A 12,580-nucleotide genomic window follows, 5' to 3' on the forward strand; every position below is an offset into this window, starting at 1 on the left:
TCCGGAAAGGAAGGAGTGGAAAGACCCTTTTGAAGTACTCAGTGAACATGTAGCTCACTTAGACAGCTTACTTAACTTCGACCTGTTAGCTGTCTAATTGAGGAGCAAAGTAAATCATGTCGCAGTCCTTGGTTTTACCCCAGGGTTCTTAACTCTTGGACTTTGATTTCTTGTTTATTGATAAATATTCTCTATTTGGTTTTTGGCTTCATTATTATTTATATTTGTATCTTCTTAATAATCTGCACATATAAAAGGCATTCCCCCATCAGAGAATCTCCAATGTGCTTAAATTATGCTGTGAAAGAGGGTGTTGGTTTAGCTCAGTGCGCTGAGCGGGCGACCACATGCTATACAGCTGAGAACGGCCGGCCCGGGTTCAAGTCTGGCCCTTTGTCGCATGTCTTCCCCCTTGTCTCTCTCTGCTCCTGCTTTCCTGTCCTGTCTTCACTGTGTTCAAAATATGTTGTAAATGAAAACTTGGCACACATCCTATTTTAAACTGAAACATTAAGATGATACTAACATTTTTTAGGTCTCTTTCTCTACCTGCAGAGGTCTAGGGATCTTTCAGGAATGGTGGTGTTGTTTTGTGGGGAATTAACTGGTCAGTAGGAAGTGATTTTATACCTAACCTAATATGTGTCGCAAATCTAACCTGCACTGCAGCAGTTTAGCTTCACAGTATAAATTACAACCTAAATTACCCCTTGAAGAAGTGACCCATCTTCATAGTACAGAAACCCCAAGGTTAACCTTGAAGTTACACCCCGATAAGCCAAAATCCTGCATTAAAGTACAGGGTTTAGGAAAGGAGAAGCAATTGCCTCTGGAAGGCTCTCATTGGAATATAGTTCTGATGTCGGGGTTATCTCATAACCCTGAGATGTACGAGGTGCTTCAACTCTTCAGTGATAAAAAAACAAACAAAACAAAACAAACAAACCTCATTTATATTTTTAACAGCTAAAATGTTATTGCTTGTCACCATGTCCAACATGTGTGATGATGAAGAGTTAGAGTGCATTGTGAAAATGTAATTCCTTTACCACGTAGCAAGAAAAACCTTCCCAAAATGATTAAGACCACGAGGAAAGTCAACTCCTGCTATTTTAGCTTCGCATAACCAGTGTTCCTTCCCTTGCTATGAAAGGAATTTTACACCTCTGGTATTTAACAATATAAGCTTAGCAATATAAGGTTTAGAACTGTAAATTTGTAGTGAGGTTAACCATTTAAAATCAATAAAACAAACAAGGAAAACAGTATAAATATTAGAAGAAATAATGCTGGTACAGCACAATGAGACCTAGTTGCAGTTTAAAACAAGTAAATATGTAAATGTACCTGTTATATTGTAATCAGCAGCAACACTCACAGCAGGAGTGTAAGTCACAGATGGCATGGTGGGCTCTTTGCCCTTCTGCTTTTTCCTGAAGATAATGAAGAGGAGCAGAAGGAAGAGCACAAGCAGCACAAGGATAATGATTCCTGCAATGGCTCCAATCTGGTAAGAGTCTACATGCATCGCTGCACTAGTCAAAGTGTTGAGGCTGCCCACCACAATCACACCAGCTGCACACAGGAGGGGGAGGGAATGTAGAATAAGAGTTAGATGTTTTTGAGTCTGTTAAGTTTAAATGAGTTAGTTTTTCTAATGGAGAGTGATTAGAGAAATCAGTAAATTTGATTAAATTAAACCTCTATAACCTCAATCCCAGAGAAGGTGGGATGCTGTGTAAAATGTAAAGTAAAACAAAAAGCAATAATTTGCAATGAAAATATGTGCAGTATTTTTTTAATAATATTGCCTAAGCAAAACATGTATAATATAAACAGAATTGGTTCCAGCACAGAACCCTGTGGAACTATTTGACTAACTTGAGTGACGAAGACTCACTATTTACACAAACAAATTGAAATCTAGCTGAAAAAAAAAACTACTGAATTATTGATGAGTGAAAAAGTGTTTGCCCTCTTCCTGATTTCCTATTTTTTTTGTATGTTTGAACACTTAAATGTTTGGGATAAAATGTAAATATTAAACAAAGATAACACAAGTAAATGCAAAATGCAGTTTCTAAATGAAGATTTTTATTATTAAGGGGGAAAAAATCCAAAGCTACATGGCCCTGTGTGAAAAAGTGATTGCCTCCTAAACCAAATAGCTGCTTGCGGCACCCTTAGCAGCAAAAACTGCAATCAGGCATTTGCGATAAATGAAAATGAGCCTTATCGTTATAGTGCTGTGGAGGAATTTTGACTCACTCATCTTTGCAGAATTGTTGTAATTAAGCCACATTGGAGGGTGTTTGACCTTGAACCATCTTTTTAAGGTCATGTTATAGCATCTCAGTTGGATTCAGGTCAGGACCTTGACTAGGCCACTCCAAAGTCTTCATTTTGTTTTTAGGTCTAGGATAGCACATCAATATGGCCTATTCCTATTAGGACAGACAAGGCTAATGTTAAGGACTTCAGAAAAAGTAAAACTCCATCTAAGTCTTTGAGTGGTAAGCTCATTACTGATTTGCACATGGTTGCATTCTGTTTATATTTACATTTTACACAGCATCACAACTTTTTTGTTTTTGTGAATTAGGTCTGTAGTTTGTGTCATTAAACAACGTTTGATTCCATTCTTACTGAAGTACATTCTCACCTTGGTCACATCGAGCTCCCTTCCAACCTGAATTGCAGTAACACGAACCAGTCATGTGATCACAAGTGGAATTATTTAGACAGTCACAGACCTGATGGCAACCATAACCATATAAACCAGGAGGACACTCTGGAAAACAGAAAAAGAAAAGAAAAAGGTTAATTCTGTTCATCTGGATGTAGTGCTATTTAGGATTGGTTTGACTTTAGCCACGTTCTAAATCAGTATAAGTATTGCAAATAATGGACCATCAATGATGGTAGGAAAGAAGCTGCAGAACTGCATTTGTGGCTTGTCAAAACTAACAACAGACATGGACCTTAAAATCTACCAAGGCAGGGAGGCAAAAGGGCAAGATCCAAAAAAAACCTAGTGTCCAATGTACACTATACTGCCAAAATATTTGCCCACCCATCAAAATAACTGAATTTATCCATCCATTCGTTTATCCTTTTTCAATGTCGCGGGGTCGCCGGAGCCTATCCCAGCTGTCTTAGGGCGAGAGGCAGGGTAGACCCTGGACAGGTCACCAGTCTGTCGCGAGGCTAACACATAGACAGGCAACCATTCACACCTATGGGCAATTTATTGTGTGGGGTTGCTTTTTAGGAATTGGGACTGGCTCCAGCGAAAGAAACTCTAAGACATTTTGGACAATCTCATTCTCCCAACTCTGTGGGAGCAGTTTGGGGATTGCCCCTTCCTGTTACAAGATGACTGCATACCAGTGCACATGTAAGGCCCATAAAGACATGGGTGAGCAAGTCCTGACCTTAGCTCGTTAGAACTGATAGAAAGGGATCATTTAGAGCAGAGACTGCGAGCCAGGCCAAGCTCTGTGCAGGTTAGTCAAGATCTTCTACAACGGAGTCCTGACCTCAACCCAAAAGAACAGAAAGGGATGAATTAAAGCAAAGCTAGACCTTCTTGTCCAGTATGAGTGTCTGGTCTCATAAATGCGCTTGTGGAAGAATTCCCATAAACCTTAAACCTTGTAGAAAGCCTTCCCAGAAAAGTTGAAGCTATTAGAGCTGTAAAAGGTGGTTCAACAGCATATTAAACCCTATGGATGAGAGAATGAGATGTCACTCAAGTTCATATGCACGTGAAGGCAAACGAGCAAATACTTTTTGCAATATATCGATATATCGATAATCAGGAATGCTCAAAGAAAAAATTAAAACCTGCCAAGTGAGTTGAACAAAGAGAATCTGGAAAATGGGGGATATAAGGCAGGAGGTATTTATACAAAGGTGACTGACTAAAGGTGCCACAAGTGTGGCACCAAAGGACAGGATAGTGCAGCATCCAACTTTTCTTTAAAAACTTGAAAAATAAGACAAGATTAAAGTAAAACAAAAACAAAAGAAAAACTGAAACTTAATATGATTAAAAAAAAACAACCATAACACAAAAAAGCAAACAAAACAGGCAGCAATATCTTGTAACCTACTTTGATCACAGTATTTCCCCATGAAACCAGTTCGACATGTGCACTGTCCAGAAATGTGGTCACAGTCGGCTCCATTCCTACATTGACAAGTCTGAGAGCAGTCCTTCCCAAAGAAACCCAACGGACAGCCTGCAAAGAAGTTATCGTCATTATATTCTGTACTTTTAAAATATGCAGTTTTTTAAATTAAAAAAGTACCTTTGACAAATTTATCCAAGATTATACCAGTATCATCTGGATCAGCCATTCCCAAAGAGAAGAGTGCTGCACCCCCCTTAAAATCCAAAAGAAATCACATGGGGCCCACCTAATCTTATATTTTCATTCCAATCAAATTCTGTTGGCTATAAATTGCTAATGCTACCTAGTCATTTGTGTTATGGCCAACATGTGACCCGCCTGCCACTGGGACACAAATGTCAATACAAGAACGACAAGCTAGCTATCCAAAGCGATCCAAAAGTATGACATCAACAGAATGCATGTCATCAATTGGCTAGTCAGTCTTATGGTCATAGGGGAATCATATGATTGTTGGGTCTGTGAAGGTTCTCAGTCATCCAGGTCATCGTAGTCAAAGGAGCTTGCAAAGAAAAGCGTCTGGACTTCTTTAAGTTACTTGAAGACGTTTCACCTCTCATCCGAGAAGCTTCTTCAGTTCTAAGGTCAAATGGTGGAGAGTCCCAGATTTTAAGCCCTATGCGAGTGTCCCCAAGAGGGTCATGGACCCTCTGTTGATCCTCTTCCTAATCACAAGAGCTAAAGTGTGAAAGTGGGTGTGGGTCACAATCAGTCGCCTGAGCCAAGGTGTGGCTCAGGCGACAGGCCACACCTTGGCTCAGGCCACACCTTGGCTCAGGCGATTAGAGGATCATCAGGGGGTCCTTTTGTCCCTCTGTGGGGGGATACTCCCACTAGGTTTATATCTGGGACTCTCCACCATTTGACCTTAGAACTGAAGAAGCTTCTCGGATGAGAGGTGAAACGTCTTCAAGTAACTTAAAGAAGTCCAGACGCTTTTCTTTGCAAGCTCCTTTGACCATATGATTGTTGGGTTTTTCTCTGTATATATTATTATAGGGTCTACCTTACAATATAAAGTGCCTTGAGACAACAGTTGTTGTGATTTGGAGCTGCATAAATGAAACTGAATTGAAAGTTGTGTCACTCAATGAGTCATGAAAGCGTCTTCTTCACAAAAACCAAAACCGCAATTTTTGAAACCCGCCAACGTGGAAAATGTTCTCACAAAAACAACACCATGTTTCCGGAGTCTGACAAAAAGCCATCGACCCAGCAGCTGGTACAAACATCGCCTCGACATCCACCTATTTTGTAGCATTTGTGTTGCATACAAATGACCTCACAGGACGTGTTGCTATAAGGACACCACACACATAAGATGGCACTCGATTGTAATAGAAATAAAGTCAAGCCGAGCTGTATTGCCTCGAGCTGCGTCGAGTCGATTGGAGTAGGTACTAATGGAAAAAGTGCTTCCATCTTAACCCAGTCAGTTACCAATAGCACGGACTATATGCCTATATATGAGGAATATAGACTCTGCTGTTAACAGGTGAGGTTGAGAAATTTCCCTTGACCTGCAAGGTTACTCAGAGACAATACTTCCCCAGAGATAAGCAGGGTACTCATGGGCACGTGTACTGGGTAATACTCATAGGATCAGACTTGGACCTTTAACACTAAGGTCACTCAGGGTGCTGGATTTGGGATGAAAGCCCCTATTCATGGTAAGTGTAATGGCATCAGCCACACATGGGTAAATCAGTCCATTTGTTCACTTTATTAGTTTGGTTTGCAGTTTTCTTCATTAATATAATTCATTAATCATTTTATTTAAACCTAACACTGATATTATGAGGCGCGCGCATAATAGCATTGTGGGGTTTTTCTAAAAATGTTTTCTGTTTAATTATGTTTCTCTTTCTTTGAATTACCTGGTTTGGGGCTGTGGCTGTTTCCTGTCTTGACTCAGGATTCTGAGAACAAAATGCCTGCTCAGCAGGACCAACCATGTGCTTATCAGGAACAGGGGTGTTTTAGGTTTACTTATGTTATTCTGTGCTTAGTTAATATTAGTGTGTGTTTTTGTTTCCCCCCTACTGTGTGTAAATGGTTTGGCCAAACCACTTTAAAAGCTACCCTCATGTGTCTTTGTAATTAGGTCAGTTTGTGGGTTAAGTTGTGTCCACTTTGTTTGTTTAAGTTTCTGGAAATTACTTTGTGTAGAGTTATATTTAGTTGACCTCTTTTATGGGCCTGCTAATTATGTTTTGGAATTTTGTCTTTTTGAGAGTTAAAATAAAGAAAACCCTTTTTGAAGACATTTTTTTCTGTGTCCTCTATGCCTTGGCTGCTTGGTCCCTCGCAGTAAGGACCCTACTTGTCTTGATGACAGTGGCTTCTAACAGTCCCATCGTATTTAGATGTGACTGGTCCCCTCTGGGGATTAGGACTGTCTGGCCTTAAGTTAGCCAGTCTGGGTGCATCTCATCACTTAGCAGCTTTTTCCATTGTGCTGTCAGAAACTCATGGATTCCAGTTAGTTTTGGCCAGTAGGTCCGAATCATGTCAGGGCTGTCAAACTCTTCATACTTTACAATCTTTCTTGTATGCCTGCCACTGTAATGTTTAACTGTTCATGTAGTGCAATCCCCTCAGTTCTGCTCTTAGCTACACCAGCCACTGAGCATCTTTCTTCCATATGCTATTCCAGTATTGCTCCGTCTCCAGTCTTGGTGGTGCATTTCTCATATCATTCCTTTGCCACTGACAGTACAGATTGAATTATTTAGTGGAGAACAGCTGGCTTTTTCTCCTGGCTACTATCTCTCTGGTATACCGTTCCAAGTGGTTAGTCAAGGCTTGGTAATCGGCCACGGAGGGTCCAGGTTTCAAGCTTAGCCATGGTCTTCTCTTTCAGCTCAGCTTCTTTCAAACTCAAAGCCTTCAATGGACCAGTTGTTCATCGGGTTTGGTACCCAATCTCAGAGAGATGATGATATCTCCCCCATGGCCTGAGGTCCTGGCCAACCCTTGCCAAAGCATTTGTGTTATACCTCATTTCTCATCTCTAGTTGTAGCAGTTGCTTCTTCTAGATGTTGGAACACTGAGCTATTAGTTGATTCGCTCTTAATCTAGAAGTTGGGTGACAAAGAAGCCATAGGTCCCACATCCTATTCATGTAACCACCTTTTGCTGGAATTCTTTGCATAGAAGCATTCCAACAGCTCCTTATTCTCATCCCTTGCCTTCTTGTTCCGGTAGCCCACTTCTTATTAAGGTCACTCCTCTTTAAAGTCAAATAAACGCAAGTTTCATAAAAATTCTAAAATGTCTTTTATCTTTTAAACTATGCTTAAAATTTTAATGAAGCTTATGCGTATTAGCTTCCACTTTGTATGGTTTAAATCTCAGTGCCCTGTCATTCTCCCTCTCATGCTCTCATTCATGCAGCCAGCATCCTCAAATTTCCACCCCACCCGAGTCACTCAGAGCACCATCAAAGCTCCTTAAGTCCAAGGGGTCCTGTCCTAAATCCTGTTGTCACTGGGATTCTGTTCTGCCATGATGAGTCATCGTATCTAATTGCCAAATGCATTAATTTTTCTATTGCAACGAATTATGTTCATTTCTTCCAAATTATCTCTCCTTATTGAACTACCTTTTTTTGTATTGGAAACATTTAGGAAATGATACTGGTATATGGGGATTCGACATATCACATTAGAGTTTGCATCAAATATCCTGTCCCATTTGACCTCCGATCTCATTTTTACAGTACACATCCTATACATAACCTTTCTTTCAAGTTGACAACAAAATGTGTTAAATCTTTAAAGAAAGTATTGCTAAGAGAAAGAGAATGAGGTGCAAGTTAGTTAGAAAAATTGTAGTATAATATTATATAACAAGTTATATTTATATACATGTATAACAACTTTTCCATGTCCAGTTATTTACAAATCAATACTTTTTACTTACTCCTACATAATGTTTGTCTAAACATCTGTCATGCCACCCTTATCAGATTTTTACTGCACTACAAACTTAAACTATTTTCTTAAAGTAAAAAAACAAAAGAAAGAAAGTGAAATTAATATATAGAAATACTATAAAAAGTAAAAACTGCCAAGAAAGGTTTGGGCCCTTGGATTGTTTCTTATCGTTTGTTTTTTCAGTTTGAGCATGGCAATGCTCGACAATGGCAGAACAAAAATTTGTCTTTCTCTTAACCATTTACAATTTGGACTAAATGACATAACTTGGGTGTGTGTTTATGTGTATGTGTGTTTGCAATTTGACTGACGCTGTGTGCAGTAGAGGCCAGTCCATCCTGGGCTGCACTTGCATTCTCCATCATAAGCGCTGCAGTATGCTCCATTGTGGCAGTTACATGTGTGGATGCAGTTGGGTCCCCAGTGACCAGTTGGACAAGCTACAAAATGTGATAATCAAATGTTAGTGCTAGAACCAGTTGATGGCTAAATAATCTTTTCTAAAGAACCTTTCACAGCACAATAATTTTTTCATAACGAAGAATAATACAGGGCGGTAACATTATCAAGCATATATAAATTGCAATATATAATTATTTCCAGAGTAAACCCACATTGAGAGCAGTCACTGCCAATCCATCCTGGATAACACTGACAGGAGCCATCGATAGGATGACAGGTTCCATTGTTTGTGCAGCTGCAGCTCTGGGCACACTTCTTCCCAAAACGACCGCTGGGACACACTGTATAGACATGTGTTAACATGTGTCATACTTTACTCAGAATATTACATCAAAGATTAACATTAACAGGAAGCTTGACCACTAACCCTTTACCTACACTAGTTGAATTACGTGACCAGCATTTGTTTCTTGGAAGCAACAGTATGTGGCCTGTCACTCACCCTCATTACACAGTGCTCCCTTGAAGCCTGGCAGACATTCACACTGTCCTGTTATGTGGTGACATGGTCCATTACTATGGACACATTGTGGACAGGTCTGACTGCAGTGGTGACCAAAATAACCTGGCGAGCAGACTGCGAGCAAAACAGAGCAAACACAACATGCAATTTATAAAATTGTTGGATCATATATTTGTGGACAGTGAGGGGATATTTTTTGTGGTAATTTTATTCCTCTGTCCACCATCCTAGTGGATTTTACAGTACTGTGCAAAACTCTTGAGCCACCTTAAATGTATTTATATTTTAGTTAAAAGGAGCCAGAGAAGTTATCTTCTCCACGCTTTTTGAAGGTCTTTTAAATGTCTTTTTTGAAGATTGATTCTTTTCCACCCATTTTTAGTTCAGGCCTTGCACCTGACCATTTGCTGAGTGATGCTATTAGGCCATTTAATCATTTGACATTAATCATTCAAGCATAAGAAAACACACCTTACTCAAGAGTTGCTGTTCTCTGACTTTGTTGACTCTACTTTCTGGGACAGTACCCAAGCCTTCCCACTCTTGATTATAGCCAGTGAAGAGTGCTATATAAATCAATAAAGTAAAGTAAAGTAAGTGATTGTATATCAGTTGTTTGCCTTCTGTATTTAACTGTGTGAGGATATTTCTTGATTATAGACTTTGACAATGATACCCTACCTCCTCGAGTGGGTGTTGTGAAGCCTGGCAGACATTCACGCTTTAGCTTTTATTAACTAAAGTTAATTCATTTGATCGCTCCTAAAGTTTTTGGTGTTTCTGATAAAATTTGGTTTTCCACCTTATGTTGACTTTATTTGCATTGACACCTCTCAGCTCCACATCTTTCAACTTCTCATGGAATAATAAGCCAACAGGCCTCACTTGGCCATGGGACTTCTTGTCATTAAATGCTCAGATCACTTTTGAGCCTGTAAAAATATCTGACTATGTATATGAAAAGCTGCAATCCCTGAACAGTTAGTGTAATACTTTCGTTAAACTCCTTACATTAAAACAGAAAATCTGTAGTTACGTGTTTGACTTAAAATACTTGTGTCATCATTTGTGTCATTGTCCAAATACTTATGGACCTTCCTGTTATATATTTTAACATTAAACGAGTTAAGATAATAAGTACAAATATTTTAATTGAACCATGTCAAAATATTTTAAAGCCCCTAGTTTAAATCATCAGATGCAGGTTAATCATATCACATTTTGCTTTTGATGTTCATTTTTTCTTTCAAATGTGAAAACAAGGTTTATTTCTGTTCCAGACTTCTTTTTTTTTTTTAACAACACTGATATTAATCATGACTATTGATGTCTATAATAACTATTAAATCAGAGTGAGGTTAAGTAAACCTATATATCATTTTAGCTCACCACAACCTATGTGATGATTTTACAGTATTGTGTGGTGTTGATGTAGGACTTACTTCTCTGACAGGTTGGGCCTCTGTATCCTGGAGCACACTCACAGGTTCCTTCATCTGGAGAGCAGGATGCTCCATTCTTACAGTTACAGGGGAGGGAGCAGTTTGGACCCCAGTGGCCCTCTGCACACACGCTGTCACAGTGGATACCTGTTCACACGCACAGATGTGTTTCCATCATTGCAGTACATTCTTACATTAATTTGACTATCAAAGACTGCAATCCTGAATGTGAATGAAAAAAACCAAAACATCTATTGATGCTGAAGGAGAAGTGAGTCCATTGCTATTTTTTAGAGGTCTAATTGAGGATCAGCAGCAAAGCCCCCTGCCAACCCCCCCTGGTGAAGATCACAAAAAGAAGAAAAAAAGGGAGAGTAAGGCATCATAAGCTTTTAATTACGCCTTACAGTAAAAAACAATGGTCCCATCCTGGACAGAGGCCATAATACTGGATCTTCCTAAAGAAGGCAAAGACCCGACAGAGTGTCAGTTTTAAAGCCCAATAATTATGTTAAATGCAGACCTCCGCATTTTGAATACAATCTTAGCATGCAGACTTAATTTAAGTCGTGTCTTCTGTTGTAGTAGCCGCTGGTCCGTCTGTGTATCCACCATGTTTCATCTGTGTGTTCTCCCTGCTGTCCATCGTCACTTACCTCTGCCCATCCTCCTTCATGTTCGTGCTCTGGTTCGTGTCTTGTAGTTTAGTTGTTCTCAGTTTAGACAGTCTGCAGTCCCGTTTGCCGTTTTTCTATTTTGTACTTTGTGTTCAATAAACCACCTTCACACCTTTACAAGTGCTTGCGATTGGATCCTCCTTTATCATCTCCACACGGCTCATCTCACTCGCCGTGACAGTATTTTATATCCTATAATAAAAGCTGTGTTTGTTTGTTTTTGTTAAAGTTCTGTCTGTGAATCTGCATTTGGGTCCTACGCTGCCTGCTTCACAGCCAGTTTATGACACATGGCACATTGTAATTAGGTATTACCCGTCCATCCAGCCAAACAGCGGCAGTGACCAGTAGCGTGGTGACATCCATCAGCATGATTGCAGTCACAGCGTTCTTTACAATCCAGACCATAGGTACCATCCTAAGGGGAAAAAACAAACAAACAAGGCAATCCATGAAGAAATGTAAAAACATGTTCATTCATATGACATGTGGCATTTGGTTATCAAGATAATCAAAAATATGGTGTATGGTCTGAGGTGTGGTTTGGCTCCGTTTCAAAATACAGATGTTTAGTGTTATTAAAAGCTGAGGTCCAAAAACAGTTCAAAAACGTTCAAACTTCTCAATATCAGATTTTGTCTTTGTACTATATTTATTCAAATATAAAATTTAAATGATTTGTATTTTTGTTGTTTGAATTCTATTTACAAATTTAATAAGATACCACTTTTTTGAAAGTAGTGATAAAACATAGAACAATGATTTTCTTTTCCAAAAAACTTTGGGAGCTTCCATATAATCCTATAACTCACCTGACAGTGGAGTTCACATCTCTCTCCTCTCCAGCCCGGAGCACAGGTACAGTGACCATCCAGTGGGTTGCACGCTCCTCCGTTCCCACAAATGCATGCGGAACCACATCCCAAACCCCAGGTGCCACTGGGACAGTTGATGGAGCAGTCTAACCCATGCCACCCTGATTAAACAAGGTAATTTATATTTGAACACATGTAAACCTTACTTTTGATTAACTTATGAAAGCATTTTTATTCAGTGCAGCACAAAGATCAAAATATTTCTGTATTAATATAACACACGAACTGAGATTTGTATTAATTTGATAAACTGAACTAGTTGAACTAGTGCTCAAATATAGTGTAGAATATTTACTTCATTTGACCGAGTTTTGAAAGAGAGAGGGAGAGAGAAAACTCGAAAGCCTACACAGAATGATACTGTACCATAGAAATAAAAACACAACTATGGACATTGATGAAGGTTATTTTTTATATTGTGGGGACAAAAGAGACTATTGAAAAAGATCAGTTAAACAAATGTTAGTGAAGAGAAGCAAGGTGAGCATCACAAAATGTGTTGCAGGCTCTAATGTGTGTGCAGAGG

General features: G+C 39.3%; 1 protein-coding gene across 2 annotated transcripts in view; it reads right to left on the bottom strand.

Annotated features, from left to right (window-relative positions):
- Positions 1–12,580, bottom strand: part of megf10 (multiple EGF-like-domains 10) — a 56,213-nt gene that overhangs the window by 10,314 nt on the left and 33,319 nt on the right. Inside the window, exons 12-20 of one of the 2 annotated variants that reach the window (XM_080876078.1) lie at positions 11,992–12,155; positions 11,495–11,597; positions 10,503–10,649; positions 9,040–9,174; positions 8,750–8,878; positions 8,447–8,575; positions 4,116–4,244; positions 2,663–2,791; positions 1,348–1,575 (exon numbers count right to left, since the gene is read on the bottom strand). In XM_080876078.1, the coding sequence (XP_080732204.1) occupies positions 1,348–1,575; positions 2,663–2,791; positions 4,116–4,244; positions 8,447–8,575; positions 8,750–8,878; positions 9,040–9,174; positions 10,503–10,649; positions 11,495–11,597; positions 11,992–12,155 (1,293 nt within the window). The remainder of the gene's footprint in view (positions 1–1,347; positions 1,576–2,662; positions 2,792–4,115; positions 4,245–8,446; positions 8,576–8,749; positions 8,879–9,039; positions 9,175–10,502; positions 10,650–11,494; positions 11,598–11,991; positions 12,156–12,580) is intronic. The other variant, XM_080876079.1, reaches the window with a different exon arrangement.

The sequence above is a fragment of the Rhamphochromis sp. 'chilingali' genome (assembly GCF_963969265.1).
Source record: "Rhamphochromis sp. 'chilingali' genome assembly, chromosome: 2".
In the NCBI taxonomy this organism is placed as follows: domain Eukaryota; kingdom Metazoa; phylum Chordata; class Actinopteri; order Cichliformes; family Cichlidae; genus Rhamphochromis; species Rhamphochromis sp. 'chilingali'.